The sequence below is a fragment of the Mytilus galloprovincialis genome, chromosome 1, assembly GCF_965363235.1.
Source record: "Mytilus galloprovincialis chromosome 1, xbMytGall1.hap1.1, whole genome shotgun sequence".
In the NCBI taxonomy this organism is placed as follows: Eukaryota; Metazoa; Mollusca; class Bivalvia; order Mytilida; family Mytilidae; genus Mytilus; species Mytilus galloprovincialis.
The window spans coordinates 79,030,212-79,058,160 of NC_134838.1; the positions used below are offsets into that span (position 1 = coordinate 79,030,212).

Sequence of the window (27,949 nt, forward strand, 5' to 3'; positions counted from 1 at the left end):
TTTAAAGTCACAAAATAATTTTTATTTCAACAAATTGACAAACATAAAAATTACAAATAAATGTTTTCTATCACAATCAATATATGCATTATATTAACTATGGTAAAGTTCTCAACTTTTAATTCAATTCTACATCAAACAAACATGTGAAGAAAAGGGATAACAAAAACAAAATAAACATTAATTGCACAGTAAATACAAATTTCGAATATAAAGAACTAGAAGTAGTCATCATTGTAATCTGATAATATACTATTCCATCAAATGCCAATTCTATAAACAAATAAATTAGGAAAGAAACATTTAATAAATAAAGCTGATTCTAAATCAAGGAATTCATCAAACTTTAAAATGCAGTTACAGACATTTTACATATCTCATTTGAAATTTAGCACTTATATTATATCATAACTTTTGAGGCATGATTTTTCATGGAATTAGAGCTCCTTTAAAGACTTGAAAATATTATGCCATTTTTATGACAGCAGAAAAACTTTGACATATAGGTTCAGAAATTGTAATTTATCTTCCTTGTCCAATTCACAAAATATGTCCCAAATTTACAAGATCTATATTATGCTTGTGTGTTGTTGTATTTTTAGATAGACATTCTGATCAACACATATATTTCTACTAGATCTAGGCAGTATTAGAATGTTCTAAGTCTGAATCATGGTGATGTGTCTTGTCAATCTCAGCATCAGATGAAGATCCAATCAGATCACCTCCTCCTGATGGCAGCATGGGATCTGTAATAAATATATTTGTCAATTATACTATGCTATCTAAATGAATTTGGATTACTGTAAATTCAGAAAATTATTGCGAATAAATGCGATAGGGTTATAATCGCAATAATTTGAACCCACATTTTGAATTTTCTTATAAGAATTAAACAGATTTTTTTTCAATGTCACAAAAATAAAAATAACATTTTAGTCTAAAAAAAATTGCACTAATAAATACATGCAATAATTTCTGAATTTACAATATAACTAGGACATTTTGAATGTTCTTGGAGTATAGTAAGTCACAATCCAATTGATATTAATGCTTATCAAACACAAAAAAATAAAGTGAAAGGTAAACTGTTGCTCACTTATGACACCTCATGTCTGCTACAAGTATTTGTTAAACAGGTAGCTGATGAGCAATGGATGTGTAAATAAGTCATACAGTTAACTTTTTCTCAAAAAGCTTGACTCTAAATTTCAGAAAGCCTTGATTTTTATTTTGTGAATAAAAAGGATCATAAGTAATAAATCCTTAGTGTTGCATACACATAAATAGATTGATAATTTTTTGTATGTACATCATGTGAGCATCAAAATTTCATTATTTGCATGTAAATTTACCTGAAATGGTTGTACAAAGTTTTATATGTAAATTTACCAGAGAGTGTACACATGACATTATTCTGTAAAAAGTGTTGGTTGTAAACTTACCTCAGAGAGTACAAATGTCATTATTCTGTACAAAGTATTTTATGCTCATTTACATGAGTGTTAACATGACATTAATCTGTACAAAGTTTTGTATTTACCTAACAGTGTACACATGACACTATTCTGTACAAAATTTTGTTTTTACCTGAGAGCTTAAACATGACATTATTCTGTACAAAGAATTGTAATTACCTGAGAGTGTACACATGACATTACTCTGTACACATTTTTACATTTACCTGAGAGTGTACACATGACATTATTCTGTACTAAGTTTTATATTTACATGAGAGTGTATAAATTAATGACACCATTCTGTACAAAGTTTTGTATTTACCTAAGAGTGTACACATGCCATTATTCTGTACAAAGTTTTGTATTTACCTGAGAGTGTACACATCACATTACTCTGTACAAAGTTTTGAATTTACCTGAGAGTGTACACATGACATTACTCTGTACACATTTTTACATTTACCTGAGTGTACACATGACATTATTCTGTACAAAGTTTTGTATTTACCTGAGAGTGTACACATGACATTACTCTATACAAAGCTTTGTATTTACCTGAGAGTTTACATATTACATTACTCTGTACCAAGTTTTATATTTACCTGAGAGTGTACACATGACATTATTCTGTACAAAGTTTTGTATTTACCTGAGAGTGTACACATGCCATTATTCTGTACAAAGTTTGTTTTGTATTTACCTGAGAGAGTACACATGACATTATTCCGTACAAAGTTTTATGTTTACCTGAGAGTGTACACATGACATTATTCTATACAAAGTTTTGTATTTACCTGAGAGTGTACACATGACATTATTCTGTACAAAGTTTGTTTTGTATTTACCTGAGAGTGTACACATGACATTATTCTGTACAAAGTTTGTTGATGTATCATTTAAATCCCCATCAGCTGTAGATGAAGACTGACTCATGTCTGTTACTTGTGGAATTGACTGTGGGAAATACAAAAAAAAAATTATAAATCAATACATTGATTTCAATTTGGATGTTCATTACAAAACTAAATAACGTTTCAAGCCAAAGATGATCTTCCATTGTTTATGACCATACAGTGACATATATAACTATGACAAGTTTTGATGTGCTTGTGTTGATGGGTAACGGTCTTATTCAAAGGAGTAGGTCCGGTAAGAACCAATTTTGGCCTCAAATTTCAGGTTCATCTGACGAAAGATTTTGACCACTTTTTAAACACTTAAGTGTCTATTTTATTTGATTCAAATAGTTTATGTGAAAGATTTTAACTGATTTAATCATAAAAAACGACCCTATATAAGCTCAAATATGACAAATCTACCAAATATGCTGAAAAATGTCACTTTTTAGATGGTTTTTGTCAAAAATGAAAGTGGCCGCATCCGTGTTCATCCTCAACCTTTATATATGTTATGTATTATCATCAAATACATCTTACATTTCAACATTAAGGATGAACACGAATGCGACCACTTTCGTTTTACACGGAAACCGTCTAAATTTTAACTAAAATGCTAGAATTGTGAAGATTTCAGTAATTTAGCATGACTTAATGGTGCTAGTACTCGATATATGTGCATTATATTGTCAAAAACAGCCCATATCTATGTAGCAGTCACATTTTACTGTCCAATAAATAACTTATAGTTTATATTTTAACAATTTTGTAAAACTGCTATATTTTGGGGCCAAAAAGGGGTCTTACTGAACCTACTCCTTTATACCATTTCTTTAAGTCTGGTCAATATATTTATTCATCATTGTTCCATAGAACCCTTTCTGTTGCATGCTGTTGGTATTTGATAATAGAAGAAAACACTGCAGGATACTACTGTTAATATTTGAATCAATGTTCTTGTGAGCAATGAAGGATAATAATTGCTTTCATTTTGCAATGTGAATGTCAAATTATACAGTGAATTTCATTTAGCAATATAACACATTTAGGCATACTATATAAACTATAATTGTTTAAATCTACATATGATGAATACTTGTAATTGTCTATTTGACAATCAAACAATATCTCCTTATTTCTATATGAAAGGTAAAGAGGTCTTCTAACCACCATGTGGTATTCTTAACCAATTTTGTTTAATATATTGTTTATGGCTCCAATTATTTTATCTAGATACTGAAGCGATTTAAATTTTTGCAATATTGAGAAAAAATCTGGTTAAATTCATATACAATAAATGTGAGTTTAAATTATTGCGATTATAACCCTGTCGCAATTTTCGGAATAATAAAAACATCGCATTAATTCTGAATTTAATACAGTAGGTTTGCCTTTTTTTGCATCAAAGCTAATATTAAATCTCAATTAAAAGAAAAAGCTCAATTCTTTAATCCTCTTCTTTTTCTATGTGTTCATATACTTACTGGAGATTCAAAATCTGTGGAAGGCTGAAGCTCTAAAAATATAAAATTATTTACTGTGAACACATTTTTGCCAAATTTTCCAATTTTGATTGTGCAATTTTCTTTGTTTTGTTATCAATCATTTACAAATAGATCAAATAAATAGTATGTGGTAATTCATATAGGTAACACATTATTCCATTTATTATTTAATTAACAAGAACGCACCATGACTGAATAAATGTACCTATGCCTTATTTTCTGCCTGGACTTTTAGTATTCGTTTTTTCATTTGATAAAGTCATGCTGATTATAAGATCACAGTTTTCTCTGATTTCAAAATCTCTCTGTTTGAATCGGTCCTGGTTTTCTTAATACAACTACTCTTGAATGAATTAAATAGTGTCAATCCCTATATAATGACAAAGTTCAGGTGTGATTATGACTTTTGTATATAGCAAATCCCAACTACACCATTTGGTAGTGCACCTGACAGGGTGGAACATACAGATTAGGTAACAGCTACCATTGGTATATGTATTGATTCGACCAGGAAGTTATAAATAATTGGTTATGTTTATTATGTGGACAACAAAAGGGCCTGGAAATTGTGTAATTTGTAATTAACACCATTGTCCTATATATTGGTTATAAATAAAGTTCTTTTGACAAAGTCAGTGTTAAATGATAAAAAGAAAGGTTGATATAAGCATGGAAGTATTATATTGACAGGAACTCCAACGAAAAATTAGCACATTCCCATCCCACTGATTTCTTTAAGAAAATAAAAGGTTCCGACTCAGTTTGTCAAGTACGTGATAACTCCTTTGTGGGGTATCTGTGATGCCGCCTTCGCCTGTTCTCTTAACTGAAGTTGGTTTTATCACGTGATTTGATATCGATTGTCTTTTCTACCTGCCAATGTAAATAAACACGGAAACTCCCGTGGTTATTTGTGAATCGCCACATGAATAACAACACCTGTTTCCGTTCAATAAATGAAGAACAACGCTGAAAAGATTGAAAAAATCGGTCCATATTTAACAGAATGACATAAGAAAATTAACTGCATTCGGAAAGAGGGCAAACTTATTTTTAGTTTTGTTGAGTATGTTTTAATCATTGGAACTTGGAAATCGGGAAATATCCGATTATGAAAATTACATGATTCTGAAGCAGAGTGTTTGCAGAAAATAATGTGATGCGCTTGTAGTGTGCCAGATGGTGCCAGATAACTCAAATTTTAAGTTAAAGATTGTAAACTTTTATCGAGTGTTAGGCCTAAATTAAAATATTGTTTGCCCTTTTCCGACCCTAATGTTTTGAAACAGGGTAGGTAGGTAGGTAAAATATTTTATTTTTCTTTCCCAAAAAATAACTTAGCTCAGTACATTTTTTGTCATGGGTAGGCAGGTAGGTATAATATTTTATTTTATAGATACAAAATCTGCATGATGTCATTTTTGTCTGTATTGCTTTTGTTTAAGTATGCTTTTGCTAATAAGTTTCTAGGACTATTAGTATAATAGTCCCAAGTTTTGAAGAAAAAAATATCATGTAGAATGTGAAGTTAATTCATATGCACTACAATTTTTTTCAAATATCAAAATATAGGGCTGTGCGGCATATTTTAAACGTTTACATACCTGGAATTTTTAAGAATTTTAACTTTCACTAATATTCTGTACTATGTACCTTGTACGCTTACCTAGACCTAAAGTTTTTCTGTAAGAGATAACTTTGTCCTGGTAAAATATGTCCGGGCAGAAATACATTGTATATTACTAGTAGAAAAAGTCCCTAGAGTGTTTAAATTTTTGTGTGTGCCTGTGTTTCCAATAAAAATGCTACAAGACTTGAAACTCAATTGTCACGTATTTTACATTGCATTTATAAATGATCTGTATGGAAAAATTTGGCGATTTTAGTGCCAAATATTCTCCCCTTTACAGACCTTTGGTTCATGTCAGATATAAATCAGAATATATCAATGCTGGTCGAAGGCATCGGCATAATCATCCTAATCTACGGACCACCAAAGGCCATCCCTACATAGGATACAAAGTCTGTTTACAAAATATTTTGTACACACGTTGATAATTTAGTATTGGACGAACTTTTTTTTAATGAACCCTATTCTTCAAGCATAAAGACACTGAGTAACGTTCCTTAAATCATGATTTCAAAGCTTTCAACATAGATTTCAAACAAATGCTTTGAAACTCCAAATGCAAGTGTTCATTCATGTCAAACGCTCATGTGATACCAAACGGACTAGACCTTATACAGGAAAGATAAAACCCGAGAATTCCGGTAAAAAAGTTTTGAGCGGGAAATACAAATATAAGATTTTTGGTAGGAACAAAAAATAAAATAAAATAAAATCTTGCTGGTAAACACAAATAAAAGATGTTCAGGCGGAACGAATTTATAGGGTCGGTCGGTAAAGGGCAAACAAACAATATTTTAATTTAAGCCTTACACAAATATTTATGATTTTCTCTATCGTAAAATGTTGTTAACTTATTTATCAAATATGTTTTAAAGACTTAAAGAGGTTAATAATTACACGCATGTGATGACCTCTACATAGCAATATCAAGTTACGAGACATGCAGATGAATTGTTACACCTTTTATGATAATTCCAAAGTTGTAAACAACATTAAACATAACCTAGTCCGAGATTACTCGATCTGACGTCTGACATTTATTTTTACGGATGGCTTTTAATATTTCTGGATGCATTTAAAGAACGATCACCATGATGGGCCCTAAGCAGTTTATTTTTTTTTATCATGGAAACCAATTTAGAATTTATTTATGTGTTTAAAAGGTTAACAGTTCTGAAACATCTTACACCGTTTGCTAAGCAATTTATGTTTCTGTTTCTTGATAAATTGCATGAAATATTTACCATTGTACTTTCAGTAAACAATAAATCAAAATATTTGATATTTTTTTCGGATCAAAGCTCTTTTACTCTTCAGGTTTTTGGGATTTCGTTTCTTTTCTTTTTATTTGTTTTTAAGCAGCAAAACCCGTAAAAACTGACATATTTGTCATTCACATGGTCGGTAAATTCTTTCCTTGACAATTAAGTACAAATCCGGTTATTTCGGTATGTTCCATAATTACGATCATTCACGAGGTTCCAAAAATTTGATCGGAACCCATGCATCCATAAGACATGTCAAGTTAATTAACAGATACTTAACGATTTTGCGGCATCGCACTATAAACGTTTGAAGTCCGCTTGCTGGAGTTCCTGTCAATATAATACTTCCATGATATAAGTGATATTATACTATATTTAGATAAAATCATAGGAAATGAAATAGAAAGGGAGATAATTTTCAATCATAAGTGATAGCCAAATCTTAAAAGATAGAACAAAGGGAGATAATTCAACCTTATAAACTACTGGTAGCAAGAATATATATCTCAATAGAAATAAATATAAAGGACTGACAAGGTGAATATCTCTGTAAAATAATATTGAAGTCAAATTAAGAAAGATAACTTTACAAAACATGTGAGTGACTTGAATGTCTCTGAAGAAAGTAATATTGAAGTTGTACAATGGGAGATATCTTAACCTGATAAGCTTCAGACAAGGATATTGCTCTAGAAAGAACAAGAATGTGTCCAAAGTACACGGATGCCCCACTCGCACTATCATTTTCCATGTTTTATGGACTTTGAAATTGGGTAAATATCTAATTTGGCATTTAAATTAGAAAGATTATACTATAGGGAACATGTGTACTAAGTTTCAAGTTGATTGGACTTCAATTTCATCAAAAACTATCTTGACCAAAAACTTTAACCTGAAGCGGGATGAACGAACGAACGGACGGACAGACGGACGAACGAACGAACGAACGGAGCCACAGACCAGAAAACATAATGCCCCTCTACTATCGTAGGTGGGGCATAAAAATTGGGCTAGAACTATGGGAGATAATTATAAGCTAGTTTCATCTCCAGTTAAGGAAAGATTATATAAAAAAAAATTATAAACCATCAGAAGTTTTTAAAACCGGGTTCATCTCTATAAAAAATAAAAGTGATGTGAAAACAGGGGAGATAATTAAACACAATAGCCATTGGCACTAGGTCTTATGGTCATACAAAGTTACAAGTTGTTTAAACCTGCTATGCTTGTATGCACCTGTCTAAAGCCAGGAACCTGTTGTTCAGTGGTTGTCTTTTGTTAATGAGGTGCATAAGTGTCATATATAGATTCAATTTGGTTTTCCTGTTTGAGTTGTTTTTTTACTTTTAATTTTGGAAACAAGTACAAATTATCTCCCCTATCTACATTTCAATTAAATTTTGCACAGATACACCTTGTGGCTAATTGGAATCAGAGATAGTTTTATTCACATATCAAAATTAAGTGACAACTTACCTCCATTACTAACTGAAAGAGAGTCTTGTTCTATTGGTAATGAGATGGTTGTGGAATCAAGGGAGGTCACTACACTGTCATTTTCATTTGAGAGTATCACAGACTGAGGGTTCATTTCTACAGATACACTTTCACTTGTTGATATGTTAGTTGTCTATAATAAAAAAAAAATGAATGAATTAAAATATATCTGATCATCAATATGCTGTTGAATATCAGTATATTCCAAAAGAATAAGCAACTTTAATACTTATAATTCGATTTTAAATCATTTTACAGAGATTTCCAATACATTATAAAATACAATATTTTTATTCATTAATATCCTTACAAATATATATTATAAAATATTCTTTTTTTAAAAACTGATGGAAGACAAAAGTCTGGTCATTTCATTTAATAAGCACACCTTTAAGATCACATATGTATTTATTAAGTAAAAAAAGTAAAATAATATCAAATTATCCCAAGATCTCTAAAAGAGATAACAAGAGTGCACATGCTGAAATGTCTCGCCTTCTTTACTAATCATTGATATTATGTTGGAAGACCTAAATATAAAGCTTTATTACAACTGTCACATAAACTCAACATTAACCAAGAAAACGAAACATTGATCAATGAACCATGAAAATGAGGTCAAGGTCAGATGAACCATGCTAGGCAGACATGTACAGCTGACAATTCTTCAATACAACAAATATAGTTGACTTATTGCTTATAAATTAAGAAAAACAGACCAAAACACAAACACTTAACACTTAGTAATGGACCGTGAAAATGAGGTCAAGGTCAAATAAAACCTGCGTAACAGACATATAGATCATAAAATATTTCCATACACCAAATATAGTTGACCTAATGCATAAAGTATTAGAAAAATAGACCAAAACTCAAAAACTTAACTTTGACCACTGAACTATGAAAATGAGGTCAAGGTCAGATGACACCTGTCAGCTAAACATGTACACCTTACAATCATTCCATACACCAAATATAGTAGACCTATTGCATATAGTATAAGAAAAACAGACCAAAACACAAAAACTTAACTATAACCACTGAACCATGAAAATGAGGTCAAGGTCAGATGACATCAACCAGTTGGACATGTACACCTTACAGTCCTTCCATACACCGAATATACTAGACCTATTGCTTGTAGTATCTAAGATATGGACTTGACCACCAAAACTTAACCTTGTTCACTGATCCATGAAATGAGGTCGTGGTCAAGTGAAAACTGTCTGACAGGCATGAGGACCTTGCAAGGTACGCACATACCAAATATAGTTATCCAATTACTTATAATAAGAGAGAATTAAACATTACAAAAAATCTTAACTTTTTTTTCAAGTAGTCACTGAACCATGAAAATGAAGTCAAGGTTATTGGACATGTGACTGACAGAAACTTCATAACATGAAGCATCTATATACAAAGTATGAAGCATCCAGGTCTTCCACCTTCTAAAATATAAAGCTTTTAAGAAGTGAGCTAACACCGCCACCGCCGTAGCCGCCGGATCACTATCCCAATGTCGAGCTTTCTGCAACAAAAGCTGCAGGCTGGACAAAAAACGAAAGTGGGCTACTGCTCACTAATGATACCCCGCCAAAATATTTCAGTAAACAGGAAGTTGTTGAGTGGCGAATCTTAAAACACATCACACATTATAGCTGACATATATAAACCCTGAAACCAAATTTTTGTAGTTCCTGAGAAAAATGTGGTGAAAATTTTCAACTTGGCTTTCATGTGTATTCATTAGTGCATTTAAATTGCTGGGAAGTTGGAAAGTTTGAGAAATTTTGCTGGTAATCAAAACCATTAAAAGACCAATACTTTTAATAAAAAACCAGATGCTCCGCAGGGCGCAGCTTTATACGACCGCAGAGGTTGAACCCTGAACGGTTGGGGCAAGTATGGACACAACATTAAGCTCTAAATTTGGATTGTGATTAAATAGTTGACACAGCATAGGTTTCTGACACAGAATGAATGTGGTCTAATGAACTTAAAATTTTTTTTTTTTGCTTTTGAGCAATTCACTATGCTGTTGAATATATATCCTCTCAAAAAAATGTTTAAAGAAATTTTCTTTTTATTTATGAAATCTGAAATGAGAAAAATTTACCCCCCCCCCCATTTTTTTTTCACATCCCCCTTTCCCTTTTTCCAAAACTGATCTCAATTCAAATTTCTAATGGAGTTTGCAACAATAAATACTCATTTAAATACATCATAAAATATTAAAATGTAACAAAAGGTGCTTGTTATCACTGAATGGTAAAGATTGTTTTAATTTATCAGTTGGTAGTAAAAGTGAATATACATTGTATATTGTATAAAACAATGATTTAAGTTGACTCAACTACTATTCTGGACAAAGAAAGATAACTCCAATCAATTGAAAATTTCTTGCTATTGCACAATATTGTGCAATTAGATATTTCTGGCTATTGCGCAATACTGTGCAATTGAAAATATTTGCTATTGCACAATACTGTGCAATTGAAGATTTCTTGCTATTGCGCAATACTGAGCAATTGAAAATTTCTTGCTATTGCACAATACTGTGCAATTGAAGATTTCTTGCTATTGCTGAATACTGTGCAATTGAAAATTTCTTGCTATTGCACAATACTTAATATAATAATTTTGGATCCTGATTTGAACCAACTTGAAAACTGGGCTCATAAACAAAAATCTAAGTACATGTTTAGATTCAGCATATCAAAAAAGCCCAAGAATTCAATTTTTGTTAAAATCAAATTTAGTTCAATTTTGGACCCTTTGGACTTTAATGTAGACCAATTTGAAAACGGGACCAAAAATTAAGATTCTACATACACAGTTAGATTTGGCATATCAAAGAACCCCAATTATTCAATTTTTGATGAAATCAAACAAAGTTTAATTTTGGACCCGATTTGGACCAACTTGAAAACTGGGACAATAATCAAAAATCTAAGTACATTTTTAGATTCAACATATTAAAGAACCCCAAGGATTCAATTTTTGTTAACATCAAACTAAGTTTAATTTTGGACCCTTTGGATCTTAATGTAGACCAATTTGAAAACGGGACCAAAAATTAAGAATCTACATACACAGTTAGATTTAGAATATCAAAGAACCCCAATTATTCAATTTTGATGAAATCAAACAAAGTTCAATTTTGGACCCTTTGGGCCCCTTATTCCTAAACTGTTGGGACCAAAACTCCCAAAATCAAACCCAACCTTCCTTTTATGGTCATAAACCTTGTGTTTAACTTTCATAGATTTCTATTTACTTATACTTAAGTTATGGTGCGAAAACCAAGAATAATGCTTATTTGGGCCCCTTTTTGGCCCCTAATTCCTAAACTGTTGGGACCTCAACTCCCAAAATCAATCCCAACCTTCCTTTTGTAGTCATAAACATTGTGTTTAAATTTCACTGATTTCTATTTACTTATACTAAAGTTATTGTGCGAAAACCAAAAATAATGCTTATTTGGGCCCTTTTTTGGCCCCTAATTCCTAAACTGTTGGAACCAAAACTCCCAAAATCAATCCCAACCTTCCTTTTGTGGTCATAAACCTTGTGTCAAAATTTCATAGATTTCTATTCACTTAAACTAAAGTTATAGTGCGAAAACCAAGAAAATACTTATTTGGGCCCTTTTTGGCCCCTAATTCCTAAAATGTTGGGACCAAAACTCCCAAAATCAATCCCAACCTTCCTTTTGTGGTCATAAACCTTGTGTCAAAATTTCATCGATTTCTATTCACTTTTACTAAAGTTAGAGTGCGAAAACTAAATGTATTCGGACGACGACGACGCAAGACAACGACGACGCCAACGTCATAGCAATATACGACGAAAAATTAAAATTTTTGAGGTCGTATAAAAATTTGTGATATTTTTATTATTGTGCTAAATTGCGACATGATATATTAAGCAAAATAAAAACTCATTAGCATACATTATCTGCAGAATTTCTAGAAATCACAATAATAGATGCACGCAATAATTTCTGAAATTACAATATTTTAGTATCAGCAATAACAAAAGCTTACTGGTAGAGAATGAACAATAATATGATCTGTTCCCATGGCCATGCTACTGAGTGAGATAGGCGTACTATTGGCTGGTGCGATAAGGTACATCCCTGAATCTGATTGGTGGAGAACTTCATACTGAATACTATCCCCACCATCATCTACCCCTGAAAGTAAAGTATCACACATATAATTATCTCTATAATTATTGTTTTTTTCATAAAAAGTATCATAAAGAATATTTGGAACTACTAAACATCAGATTTTTTTCGTGTTTGTAAAGAATATTTGGAAGTACTAAACATTAATTTTTTTTCTTGTTTGTAAAGAATATTTGAAAGTACTAAACATCAGTTTTTTTTTGTGTTTGTTTAATTTTCACCTGTTCTGAAAGGTTGCTGCATAAACTGAAAACAGAAAACCACCATCAAAATGAAAAAGTCTGTTAATACATCATCTGATAGAAAGAATGGATAGTGACTGTTTGTGTCACAAAATATGTATTTAACATTAACCCTTTCTAAGAATAATTGTGTATAATTTGATTGCTTTTAACTAATAAATTTATTCATGGGTAAAAGTACAGCTTTACATAAATGTATTGTATAGACATCTGTCTATTACTGAACACTATATGTTGACTTTCAAATACCAATGGTTATTTATGTCATTGTGTCACAGTTTCCTTATCTTATGTCTTGCATCTCGTTCTATTTATATGGTATGTTATTATACATTATTATACTTCATGTCAAAATGCCAGATTTTGATTGGCTAATACGAGGGTGTCAATTTACTCTATTACCCTTCATGGAGACGCTTGATCAAGTGTGCGCTTTATTAAATACGACTCTATCCTATGACATATACTCTATCACCCTTCACAGAGACGCTTGATCAAGTGTGCGCTTTATTAAATACGAATCTATCCTTTGGCAAATACTCTATTACCATTTACGGAGACGTCTGATCAAGTGTGCGCTTTATTAAATACGGAAGGTTATGTACAAGATGTCATAGTTTATTACTTTGAATTTAAAATTTAATCTACAGTAATAACAGAACATTCAGTATAATAAATTAAATAACACATATCTGAGAGGGTGATAGAGCAGATTGTTACCCCTCGAAAAGACATTGTCAACCTTGGCTTTGCCGCGGTTGACAATGTTTTCTCGGGGTAACAATCTGCTCTATCACCCTCTCAGCTATGTGTTATTTATATATTGACCAAATAAAATTGAGAATTGAAATGTGGAATGTGTCATAGAGACAACCACTTGACCAAAGAGCAGAAACAGCTCAAGGCCACCAATAGGTCTTCAACATAGCTAGAAAATCCTGCACCTGGAGTCAGCTTCAACATAGTTTATGTAAACTGCTTGTATACATCAAATTAAAATGTTATTTCTTTCTACCAGAATTTACTGACATATGCTGCTGAGTAACTTTGTCTTGTAATCCTGTAAACTACACACTATTGTTTCATACCTGAATTTAATTGTATAGGTATATACTGTGTGGTGACATTATTCTGTTATCCTATAAACATCACACCATTGTATCATACCTGAATTTAATTGTATAGGTATATACTGTGTTGTGACATCATTCTGTAGACCTATAAACATCACACCATTGTATCATACCTGAATTTAATTGTATAGGTATATACTGTGTTGTGACATCATTCTGTAGACCTATAAACATCACACCATTGTATCATACCTGAATTTAATTGTATAGGTATATACTGTGTGGTGACATCATTCTGTAGACCTATAAACATCACACTATTGTTTCATACCTGAATTTAATTGTATAGGTATATACTGTGTGGTGACATCATTCTGTAGACCTATAAACTTCACACCATTGTATCATACCTGAATTTAATTGTATAGGTATATACTGTGTTGTGACATCATTCTGTAGACCTATAAACATCACACCATTGTATCATACCTGAATTTAATTATATAGGTATATACTGTGTGGTGACATCATTCTGCAGACCTATAAACTTCATACCATTGTTTCATACCTGAATTTAATTGTATAGGTATATACTGTGTGGTGACATCATTCTGTAGACCTATAAACTTCATACCACTGCCTGCCTGTGGGGTCTGTTTTACTTTCAGATTTTGTAAATGTACTGTCTTAAGGTACTCTAACATATCTGCAATACAAATATATCATATAATGGAGCAACTATTAAGTTTTGTATGTGGATATATCATAAAAGAGCTAAATAGGGATTTCTGGGTGAGAAATGATAGGAAGTAACTTATGTAGATAGCTCTTTAGGTTGCACTTTGTAAATACGACTGTTTTTTCAAGCCACACCTCTTTGGGGAGATTTATAATATTCATAAGTATGTTAATTTGTTAACGTACTGGTTCCCAGATATGATCTCTATGTTTCATCTCATATAGAGACATAGAAGAGGGACAAAAGATACGAGAGGGACAGTCAAACTCATAACTTGGGACTGTTACCAGTATAAAAACATACTATTGCGGTGAAAAATGAATTCTGAAGTAGGCAAAAAGTAAAGGTAAGGTTTAAACTTTTAACAAGTTTAGGGCATATAAATGTTGAAAATATGTGGCACAGCCCTATGTTTTGACCTTTGAATAAAATAGTAGTGCATATCAACTTTGCATTAAGGATGTTTGCTACTCTGTTTCAAAATAACAAGCTTTTAAAAAGACTGTTATAAATTGATAGTATATAAATAAAGGAGCCAAAAAAGCAGAAAAAAATAAAGGGTCTGTGTGCTTGTTTTCGAGATATAAGCCATTGAAAATTTGGCGGGAAATAATTATCTCTAGACTTTTCGTATATTTAACATTGGAACCGTTTCCTTTTAAAATCATTGGAAAAATAACAAGGATTTTATAATATTTTCAAATATGGCTTTTTAAACAATGTGTAATAAGATTCTGTAAAGAAAAGTAGGGGTCAGTGGGCAAATTAATTAATGACTATACATGGATAAAACTAGAGGATTCCGAATATCTGACAAAAAGTCAAAAACAAGGGTAGCGAACATCCTTAAAGGATACAATTTTTATGAAGCTTCATAGTAAAAGTGTCACAGTTTTAGCCGCAAAAGGGAGTTCCTATTGGAATTTGCATTGTCTATATTTAAAGAAATGCAACCTATACTTTTGTTTCCTGCCTCCTTTCAAACAATAACAAATTGTATGCTTATCTTACACTGATATTGTCTATAAAAATATATTGTAAAATAACATCATTTCCAGCTCAATTTTTTTCTGCCAGGAGGTTGGAATCTAAACTTTTAATGTAATCATAATAAAATTAACAAAGTGTCATACCTTTGAATTCCATACTTTGATATTCTGTACAATGTCTTTTTAATGACCACCATTTTCCTCTAAGCCACTGGGGAGATCTCACACTAATAATAAATAAAGTAAACAAAATGTATCAGATTTGCATTAGAAACACAAATAACAACTTTGAAGTTTATATCAGTCAAATTTCAAAAGAACATTTATATTAAAGAAATCTTTACATTTGCGTTACTGTCAACTATTCATTATTTATGTGCAGATTTTAAGTGCAAGAGATCTTAATTAAAGCTCCTCTTGTATTGCCATAAGTGTTTCAATCAAATACCATTATAAATATTGTTTTAATGAGAATGTATATGCTTAAATAACAGTTTTACCCATTTGAATGCCTGTTTTGAGGTATTCAGTTTATATTATAAAGAATTTCAAAATTCAAGTCACCTCTCATATCCCCATAAATGGGGAAAGTTGGTAGGTTACACTTTTTATTTATGAAATCAGAAGGTGAAATCACTCATTAAAATTAAAATTATTTATCTGTGATAATATAACAAGAAGATAGACTGAGCCACATTTTAAATGATATACTATGTGACTCCAACCAACCTTGGCCAGTTACTGGCTAGATCATTCCAATCAATCTCTGTGTCATCATTAACATCTAAATTAGCTATTCTGTAATAAAGTAACATGTCATCTTTAACATCTAAATTAGCTATTCTGTAATAAAGTAACATGTCATCATTAACATCTAAATTAGCTATTCTGTAATAAAGTAACATGTCATCTTTAACATCTAAATTAGCTATTCTGTAATAAAGTAACATGTCATCATTAACATCTAAATTAGCTATTCTGTAATAAAGTAACATGGAATATTTATATGAAATTTTAGAATGTCTTGGTAATATTGATCAATAAAAAAGGAGAAAGGCAGTTGCAAATTATTATTGCCATACACTATACAGGTAATAAGTTACAGGTGCCACATGTGGAGCAGGATCTGCTTACCCTTCCAGAGCACCTGAGATCACCCCTAGTTTTTGGTGGGGTTCATGTTGTTTATTCTTTAATTTTCTATGTTGTGTCATGTGTACTATTGTTTGTCTGTTTGTCTTTTTCATTTTTAGCCATGGCGTTGTCAGTTTATTTTAGATTTCTGAGTTTGACTGTCCCTTTGGTATCTTTCATCACTCTTTTACAGTAAACAATGAGTCTCTAATGTTATGAAGTTGAAAATTTCGTAAAATTTATGGACGCCATCATGAGTTGGTAAACCATTATACTGATTATGGTATATTTGTGTCTCAAATTTTAGCCGATATGTTTCAATTGTCATAACGACTAACAAGTTTGTGAGATCGGAAGTGATCAATCAATACAGATCATGTGACTATTCTAAGGATATTTGTTCATTCCTTTAAAATAAAGCTAAGATCAAGTGTTCATATTTTGACACTAGCACACAAAGGAGAAGGTTCAAGAAGGGTTAAAATTGGCCCTAAGTTTATGATGTTTTTTCAATCAGGCCTAAAAATTACAAATTTTGCATAGAAATACTTGTGATAATACTATTAAGACAAAAATGTTTTTAACAAAATGTTCAAAATGGGCCTACTTTGGAGAATATTATGTACTTTTTATGAAAAAAACTGAATTATTTAGCAATAAGGCTTTTGAAATAGACCCATTTACGAACTTTTAGGTGTTTTATGATAAAGTTGATATTTTAGGCCATTTTGTGAACCTTGTCCTTTATTTTACTTTTTAAATTACAATATATCAATGCATGTATATTCAGATAATTATTGATTATGGTCCTTAATTACTGTTGTAAATTCTGATGTTGATAAATTTATCCTGATTCTAGTTTACATTTAAACTGTGTTTTTTTTTTGAAAGGTGACAAATCTTCCTCAGAGAGAAAAAGATACACATGATTGAGCAATGTAAAATAACGAAAATCAAAGTCTGAGTGGTAAACATACTTTAGAACTAAGTTTATATCATCCTCACGAGTCCATTCTGTACCTCCTTTCTGTTTCCAATTAAGATAATTCAACCATTTTGTTCGACATTGTTTTTCTGACCTGGTTTGAACTCTCTCTGCAACTAATGCCCAGGATAATCCAGTTGTGACATTTTCACCTGTGTAATAGACAGATGTCATCTTAAAAGTTTCATCAAATTTTTATACTTTTAAAATAATTATAAATCTCAAACATGCTATGTAAACATGGTAAATCAAACATCAACAATTTTTTGCTTTAAACAATGATCATGTAACCATGTTCGTGGATTCAAATGTTTTGACACTAAGCCTACTAATGATGATTAAGGAAACAGATTTTTGCTCTGTATAAATGAACACTGCACTTTGTTTTCAACATCTTTTCCCAGCATTGTTTGGAAAAAAATAAACAGATGATGCCCCACTTGCATATAAAATTGTAAAGAGACATCACTAGAGAACCTTTAAGTGACACCACTCACATTCGAACTTGGTCTGTGTTTTATGGTAATAAGTATTGTGTATTTATTTCATTACATTTGGTTGAGGCAAAACTAAAGTTAGAAAACAAAATGTAAGGTTGTCACATACAGACTGTTAACATACTGTTAGACAAGGTTAACACTTAAAGCCCCCACTGCAGCTATGGGTATATAAAAAGACTTTCCACTAACTATTAAGGGGGCTCGCGGGTCTAAATCAAATTTTTTATTTAATATAAGATTTCGCCAATTTTTTCTATAAATGAACTTTATCTTATACCTAATAGAAAAATAAAATAAAAAAGGGGGGTCACCGATCATTTACGCTCACAATCTGACTTCGAAAGAAGCATACATTTTTGTAAAGATACTTTTTTTCTGTTGAACTAATAGGAGAAAAAGAGGTAATATCGAAATAAAAAACGAATTTAATTACAGAAATCGCTTAAATTTTACAATTATTTAGTTAATGTATAGCTTATTTGAAAACAATAATAAAAAATATAGGTCACCTATGAGTAAAAAAAGATATTTCAATTTTAATGACAAAAAATAGCATTTTTGCACCAAAGGGAGATAATTTGGAGCTTTTTTCATGATATAAACATTTTCAAAGTCACCTGGGGCCAACACAAATTGATTTTTTGGAATAATTTTTGTACCACATGATAAAGTAACAACTACTAAAGGTAATAAATAAAATTTGTAATGAAAAATAAAAGTTTATTTTTTTTCTGAAAATCTTATACCCGCGAGCCTCCTTAAGAACCACAATTTTAATTTTTCATTATTTAGCCACTCTTACCTGGTTTGACACCTGCCAGATCATATACAGCTGAAGCTAATCTCCTCTCTTCTTCCCTCAACCATTTACCTAAACAATATAAATTTTTTAAACTCAGCTATGGTTAACTTTAATGAACAGACAATTTTGAATTAACATTTTTTTCTGGCAGACAACTTTATATCAAACAACATAATAAAGAAAACTGTATCCTATATATATAAAAGCATTATTGTACCAACTGAGCACATCAATAAATGAAGGAAAACGTTTAGACGGTAGACAAAGGTAAAATAGAACTGACTACATTTCTAATGTGTCTATACCAAAATAGTGTGCCAAATTTTTTTTCAATAAATATCATTATACACTTTGTTCTAATCATTTCTGCTAATAATAAAACGTTTGTAAGAATTTTAAAAACTTTCATTATTTTTACTATTTAATTTCTACCTGAATTACAAGTTTCCCTCATCAGTCTGAATTTATCCTTTACAGATGAAGCACTTCTACCCAGAGCAGCACCAATTGACGACCAATCATTACCAAACCTTCCACGAAGACTGAAAATATACAAACAGACAGGTTCATTATAAACATTGTATATCAAATTTAAAGAGAAAATATTTGTACCCTCTATATTAAGAATCTGTTGTCATTAAAATGTCTCTGATAACCTAATATCATAGACTGTATCTTGCCCTTTAGATACCTCTTGGTTATTTTCAATGTTGAGTTGTTGTTTCGTTAATACCCAACAAATTTTATTTCTAAAAAACAAATAATAATGGATCTTCCTAGTGCTATGAGAAGACCCTCTCCAAACAAGGGATGCATATTCAATACATTCTTCAAAACTATAAGCAGTCTAATGTAAGGTGCAGATTTTAGTTCTCAGTCTGAGAAACTGGGTCCAATATCTTTGTTCCCTCAAGGGGAAGTACAATGTCAGTAATTATTTAAAATTAGACACGTATGCATAAAACCAGGTGCTCCGCAGGGCGCAGCTTTATACGACCCCTAGTGGTTGAACCCTGAACAGTTGGGGCAAATTTGGTCACAATATTCAAGCTTGATTCTGTCTGAATTTGGATTGTGATCAAATTTTTGACATAATATAGGTTTTTGTCACAAAATTAATGTGGTCAAAGATCTAATAAATCTATTGCACAATACTGTGCAACTGAAGATTTCTTCTTGAAACTTTTCAAAATTCGAAATTTGAAAATTTTTGAAAAAAAAAAAATGGTAAACAAAAAATCCCCCCCAACTTTTTGAAACCCCCTTGGAGCAATAACCCTTAAACTCAATCCCATGCTTTCCATTGCAGTATTGAACCTTGTAGTACAATTTCAGAGAGATCCATACACTTAAACACAAGTTATTGTCATGATTGTTTGGAAACTAGAAACATCCTTCTTTTTGGCCCTTTTTTTGGCCCCTAATTCCTACATATTTCAGGCAATTAACCCAAAACTTAATCCCAGCCTCCCCTTTGTTATATGGTACATTGTGGTACAATTTCAGAGAGATCCATACAATTACACATAAGTTATTGTCTTGAAACTAGAAAAATGCTTGTTTTGACTCCTTTTTGTCCCTTAATTCCTAAACTTTGGCCCCATAACCCCTAAAATGAATCCAAACCTTCTACTTGTGGTTTTAAACATTGCGGTATGATTTCAGAGCAATTGAAATACTTCTACACAAGTTATTATCCTGAAACTAAAAAAATGCTTGTTTTGGGCCCCTAATTCCTAATCGGTTGGGACCATCATCCCCAAAATCATTCCCAACCTTCCTTTTGTGATATTGAACCTTCTGAAAAATTTCATGAAGATCTATTCACTTAAACTAAAGTTATTATCTGGAACCCAATGTGTCTTCGGACGACGCAGACGACAGCATCATACCATTATACGATCCCAAAATTTGTTTGGGGTTGTATAAAAATCAGAGACTAAATTAAGAAGGGTACACAACAAATTGTTAACTTACATGCAACTACCAAATTAAACTTTTTTTATATTCTTCAAAATATCTGTAAATTGTCTGTTTTGTTAAACTGTCACTCTATCTACTCACTCTTTAAGTTTGTTAATTTCATCAGGTGTATATTTTCCAATGTGATTTTTCTGATCATACATCCTAGTCACTCTTCTATAGACAGAGAACAATGGTCGCTGTAAACCTCTAGCAATGTTACGATAGAAATCTTTTCTTTCATCTTTGGACATCTCAAATATGATGTGTGTAGGGTCAACTATATTACGTTCCTACAGAAACACAAATATGAAATTGCTATAACAAAAGAATATTATATATAATAATAATGCAGTAAGGCATATTATCTAGATTATTTGTCTATTTTTGTGGACCATATGTTAACCTCTAGATGTTTTTTTTTGTTGGATTGCTTTCTCATAGTCATATAAAACAAGTGTCCGTTTATTCATATAAATTTTAATTATCATAATGATTTTTGACTATGATGTAGTTGATATATATATTTTTTTCTCTTGAGAATCTGTAGTATTAAAAGTTAAGTTCCAGTCTCTTTTAACATTTGCATAACGCATTTACTTTTCAAAGCATGTGGTAGTCAAATGTTCATGATAGCAAGTCAAACTTAGCAAACCATTCCAATGAGGGAAGGCTATTAGAGTCATAGTTAATTTAATTTTCAATGCAATTTTTACTGTTTAATATTTCCATATTTGTTTGTCAATTTGAGATGACACAACTTAAGAACAGGTAGACTTGTATTTATGACATCTTATGAAAGTTACAATTTTAAAAGTGTTATTGTGAAAATTCATAGAATTTGGTTGATTAATGTTTGGTTTTCGGACCTGCATGTACAGAGTTCAACAAAGAAATACAGTGTTACATACATTTTAGAAAGCCTTGCAGTGAGTTATAACATTTGAAATAAAATGTGTGTCAGTAAAACAGATGTTGTCCAATATATTAAGAAAATAATCCAGAACTTCAAACTTTTAAATCCAGCTATTATCTATTCATCCCCAATAAAGGTCAAAGTTTAACTACACAATATTTATAAATATTTACTGCACAATAACTGTTAATATTCTGCTGTAATACAGCAACTTCTTCCTTTGTCCACTGTCCTTGTTTCCATGTTGCACCTTTGAAGACATATTAAAAAAAATCAATAAGATCAAAGTGCACCTTATTCAGTAAAACTATGATTTTTGCTTTTAAAAGTGTGTTTTAATAAGAGTTTCAATCTGTTATACATATTGCATTTCCAATAGTCAGAAATACTAAAGATCATCTCAAAGGGAAGCCGTTTCAAGATCACCTTCAACTTAAATTTAGACTATTTTTCAAATAACATCTTTTTTGTCCCAAATTGTAAAGATAATCAGTCAGGGGACTTACCAAAATAAGTGATTTTTAAATTACTTATTTGAGTAACAAATTCAAAGTTTTGTCACAAATTAGGATTTTGTAGTTTTTTCAAAATTTTAAACACATAGGTGTTAAATAATATCTTTTAATTATTAAAATTGAAAAAAATGAACTTTTTGCTTCTTTTAAGTAGCAAGGTTTATGCCTTTGATGCTATCATTTAGCTGAAAATTCTATTTTAGTTGAAACAAGAATGTGTCCAAAGTACACGGATGCCCCACTCGCACTATCCTTTTCCATGTTCCATGGACCGTGAAATTGGGTAATTATCTAATTTGGCATTAAAATTAGAAAGATCATATCATAAGCAACAAGTGTACTAAGTTTCAAGTTGATTGGACTTCAGCTGCATCAAAAACTACCTTGACCAAAAACTTTAACCTGAAACTCCCACTTTCATTTTCTATGTTCAGTGGACCGTGAAATTGGGGTCAAAAGTCTAATTTGGCTTAAAAATTAGAAAGATCATCTCATAAGCAACAAGTGTACTAAGTTTCAAGTTGATTGGACTTCAGCTTCATCAAGAACTACCTTGACCAAAAACTTTAACCTGGACGGACGAACGGAACCACAGACGGACGGACGGATGGACGAAGGGAGCCACAGACCAGAAAATATAATGCCCCTCTACTATCGTAGGTGGGGCATAAAAATGCTATAATAATGGCTTTACATAATGAACTGATACTTTCTTCAAAGATTTTTTCCAGCAGTGGGAGTATTTTTCCTGTGAAGTTCAAGGTTTCATCTTTCAGATTATGTAATAAAATTCTATCCGATAAAAATTTCACTGTTCAGGATGTTGAAATTAGTGGGGTTATTAAAATAATGATACTTAAAGAAGTGATTTTTGGGAAGGAAATTGAGGTATGGTACTTAAACAAGTTATTTTTATGTCATTATCCTAGATTCAGTACAAGGTCATCACCTGAAATGACCTGGTCATCCTAGACAACACAGATGTTGGTTCTGATCAGTTTAGAAACATAATTAGTCCCTGGATCATTAGTATTCTATATTAAAAACTACAATAAAATTAAATCACTTAGTCTAGTGATAAATTTGTATTACTTAAATAGGTGATTATTAAAGAAAGACAACTCTTACCTTCAACCTTTATGAACAAAATGTTACTTGAATCAGTGATTTAGAAAATCACTCATTTTTTAAGTAAGTCCCCTGGCTGATAATATTGATACTTCATAAACCATTTAGACTGTATCCGTATGTCAAATATCTTTTTTGTGTTTTATCATTATTGAATTATTATTTCAATGAAGTTCTCCCTCAAATCTTATTTTATTCATATGCTTCATTAATGTGTATACCTTTGCTATGAAGAGCATCCTTTTCATCTCTAGTTGTGAACCAAGCCTGAGAAATATCTGAGCTTTCTAAAGCTTTTCTGTTCCCAGAACCTGACTGTTTAGGGCCTCCAGCATCTCCTGCACCCAATAAGACTGATCCATTGGTTGCCTTAAACATAAAAGAGTATTTATTAAAATAAATTAAAAAAAAACATTTTTGTGTAGTAGAAAACACATGGTTATGCATACATGTACATGGAGTAAATGAATTCCAGAAAATAAAACAAACTTATTTTTAAATTATATTGAAATAATGTGAATCAGATACACGATAAAATTATAATACTTATCTCATGATTAATTTAACTTATTTAATTCAATCATTTACAGACAAAAAGGTTATTTTCAAATCTCAAATTATTGCAAGTTCATTTACTAATTATATAGTTTAGTGAAATGTTCCTTGCATAATAAAACAAAAATGGTTCACAGGACATTTTCACTTTGAACAACGATCCTTCTGAAGTTTGTTAAAAAGTCAAAGAAAACTTAAGAACTTAAAAATTTGGTACGTTTTTTTTTAACTTGCATCGAAATCTGGGGAAAAAGAAAGAGACTGTTCTCCTTCTCTCCCATGATAAAGTTGTATGCCTATCAAATTATTTTTTTCATCCTTATACATCATTAAATTTACCTGAACTGTTTCCACTTTTTCTACAATGGTTTCATCAGTTGTCAAAGAATCATCTGTAAAAGAAATGAAACGTCTTAAATGCTATATATGGTACTTCTTTTAAATGTCTGTTTTTGGTTATTTTGAGTTGTTTTGTTGCTGTCTTATAAAATTTGAAGGTACATATGTTATAAAACACAAATGTAAGAAAGATAGTAGAAAAATGTATGACTGTTTGTATAAAATCTGCACTTGTATAGTTATTTGTTATGATTTTAACATAACACCGAGAAAAGTTGACTCAGATTTATAAAAAAAAACAAACTATATCTATATTTATCTATTTTTAATGTTTTGTAAATATTTTAAACATTCTAATATTTACATACTAAATTATTTATTACGTGTGTTAAAATAAAATTGTCAATGATTGTTCGGCACTCTATAATTTTATTTGTGTAATTGAATTAGTCTCTGTACTGATTAATCCACACTCCCATAGATTTGTATGTCATGTGTTGCTATTTCTAGGTACTTTTTGGCTATTCATATATACATCTACCTGGAGCCACAGATAGCACATAAGACTGGCCATCACCACCTTCAATACGAAATCTTTTGGCTGCAGGTTCATCTCCATTTTGAGTATTTTCAATAGAATCCATTCCAAGGGATGCTAAAATTATATAAGAACCATATTAATATGGTATAATGTTTTAAACAAAACTTAAGCAATGATATTATAGGGGGATTCCTCTAATCTGACTGTATAGTCAAATGTGTGGGTGGAACAGGTTATTTTTTTTTATTATGTAAAACAAAACAATGAATTGCAATTTTGTATGCCTGACTCCATGCTTAATTAACTAGGATTGTCAGTTTTCCTACCAAAGATCAGTGTTTTTTCACCAGGTACTTTATAAATTAAGAATGTGAGACATCTTAGTTTTAAATCTCAGATTCTCAAGATTTTAATGCAATATACATATTTATGATTTTTTTATTTTAAAATACCAGTCTCACATCTGTCTCTACCCAAAATCATATTTTGAGACCGTGCCTACCACCCTGACCCCTCAGTGTAATTTTCACTTACCAGCAGCTTCTTTTGACAGAATAAGGAACCCAGCTGTTGAAGATGGATCCATGTCTACAATGTTCTCTATGTCCTTCCATTCCTCAACAGCTACATCTGTTTGTTCCAAATCTGCTTCCCCATCTGGTACCTCTATCTTCAAAAGATGAGGCTTGTGAATTGTCTCCCCTTCATCACCATTGTCAATGGCCTCTCCTTGTAAATTTGCATTGATTGTAACATCTTCTATAGACGTTGTAGACTGTGTTAGGTCATGTTGTTCATTATATTGTATTTCTGATGTTCCATTTGTACATATTTCTTGTACAACTGGTTCTGAAGTTTCCTGATTTGCTGTCTCCATAAAAAGCACCTGCAATATAAAGATTCATTAATTATCTAAAATGCCATTTCTTAATTTGACTTAAATATATTTTTTATCTTGGATTTTCAAATTCAGTGTATACATTGTATATATATAGAAATCAATTATGGAAATTTGAATTTGGTAAAGATTTATGTTTTCATATATTTTTTAAGAAAATGAAATTAATACATTTAGTGTCTCCTGCTTCTCCATAATACATTGTACATCTATTTTGGTTAGGACTTCAAAAAGATCCTTACAAGTCAACACTGGAAAACATGGTGTCTTTCAGTAACTGAGAGTACAAATGTATATGTGACAGTACACAGTGTCACTTATTAACAATTAGCTGGTGCTTTTATTCCACAGGTTAAAATATCCTAGTGGAACTCAACATCCCGAAATATTACCCTTATTGATTTACTAGAAATTCTAGAAAGACAAATACAAAATGTATAATACAGAGGGTCTTTCTTTAGCATGTTGAAGGTAATCTATAAAAATGGAGGACATGCATTTTTCATTTGGAGAAAATTACATTATACTAGTCTAGTGTTTTCCACTCAAGTTTAAAAATAACTCTGCTATTTTTTCTATCATTGATAAAATGCACTAGCATATTTTTTAGTCAACATGGTAATGGAATAAGGATACAATACAGTAGTATTTTTAGGTATGATATAATATTTTAGATTTCTTTTAAAATAAAGTATTTTGTACCATAAGAATATAAAACCAAAGTTGTTAAGGTTGTTATAATTTTCAAGCAAAAAAACCCATCTACATTTGTACATGTAGGAGTAAAATGTCAATAGCACATTTCCTCTTCCTCTATCATGTCTATGTTACTTTAACCCTTTCCTCCATAGTGACGCCTTTTGACGCCACCCCCTTTACTCCACAATGACGCCTTTTGACGCCTGTGTAGTACCTCAGTTGAAATGCTTTGACTACAAAGTGTCTGCAGTAGACTTAATAAAATTTGTATACAATATGAAAAGGAATATCGTAGGAATATCTGACTTTAATTTATTGAAATATTTATTTTTCGCAATGCATTAATACTTTAAAGCATATTTTTAGCATTTTATTGAAAAATCCTTATGCGAATCAAGTATGCAAAAAAATAAAATCAATGGAGGACAGGGTTAACTTGTTGAATGAATGAAAAATATATGATAAATATAATCAAATTAATTATTATTCAATTATATCAATTTCATAAAGATTGTTGCATTATCTGCCATAGTAGGTTTTCTTTTTCATTTGTTTAATATGTTGTCATGTCTGGATCTATTTTAATATGTTCTATACAGTACAAGTTTGGCTTTGTTGACGACAGGTTTGGTTGTTTACAAAACGTAAGGACAAAAGAGATGATTTCAGCTTCTCAATTGTGAACTTTCCATTCCTATATAGCAACATTCCAGCAGTGCCTGCATACGAAATATACAGATGTGTGGATCTGCTTACCCTTCCAGAGCACCTGAGATCAACCCAAGATTTTTTGTGACGACCATGTTGTTCAGTCTTTAGTACTATGTTGTGTTCTGTGAATTAATTGTTTCTCAGTCTTTTTTTCTTTTTTTAGCCATGGCATTGACAATACACCTTATATCACTATTCCTGGCTGATTGAACTTTTGACCTTATACAACAAGGACTTGTCCATTGTGGTGTCAGATATTTTGTTTTATGACTTCAAAATTATACGGGGACCTGTTTGATATCCAGTAATAGGGGATAAAAAGCGATATTAAGGTGGATTTATTTTTGACTTACAAATGACTAATGAGTTTGAATGGCGCTCCAGTATCTTTCGCCTCTCTCTTTTACAATGGCGCTTTTAAATATAACAGATAATTATTATTTATACATGTTAACAAATGTTCCAATTTAAACAATGCAGTTGAGTTTTAAAAATTTATGATTGAAAGTGATTTTGTGCACTCATAACAGATTTGTTTTGATATTATAATTTTGTCAACATATTGATTTTGATTTATTTAGATTTAGTCAGCCACGGAATCATTTCATTTATCAAAACTTGAAAATGTAAAAGCACACAATATTACAGCTGATAAACACGTGGGTTTGACATTTTACAATGTTTTCGTACGGGTGATCAAAGAAGAGCCAGGATGAAAATCTTGAAGTCCCAGGATGAACAGAAGAAAGTATTGCGGATTAATTTAGACTTATTGTTAA

General features: G+C 31.1%; 1 protein-coding gene across 1 annotated transcript; it reads right to left on the bottom strand.

Moving 5' to 3' along the window:
- On the bottom strand, nucleotides 1-27,835 carry LOC143085158 (cyclin-D-binding Myb-like transcription factor 1). The gene is made up of 18 exons (XM_076261363.1): nucleotides 27,817-27,835; nucleotides 25,397-25,748; nucleotides 24,863-24,976; nucleotides 24,322-24,374; nucleotides 23,649-23,796; nucleotides 21,958-22,034; nucleotides 20,971-21,161; nucleotides 19,339-19,448; nucleotides 18,907-18,975; nucleotides 17,597-17,756; nucleotides 16,215-16,283; nucleotides 15,630-15,712; nucleotides 14,326-14,463; nucleotides 12,300-12,448; nucleotides 8,233-8,386; nucleotides 3,841-3,872; nucleotides 2,306-2,414; nucleotides 1-749 (listed from the first exon to the last, which is right to left on the bottom strand). Exons 2-18 carry the CDS (start codon nucleotides 25,737-25,739, stop codon nucleotides 640-642), a joined length of 2,109 nt encoding a protein of 702 aa, XP_076117478.1. The 5' UTR covers nucleotides 25,740-25,748; nucleotides 27,817-27,835; the 3' UTR covers nucleotides 1-639.
- Between the last annotated feature and the right edge of the window lie 114 nt (nucleotides 27,836-27,949).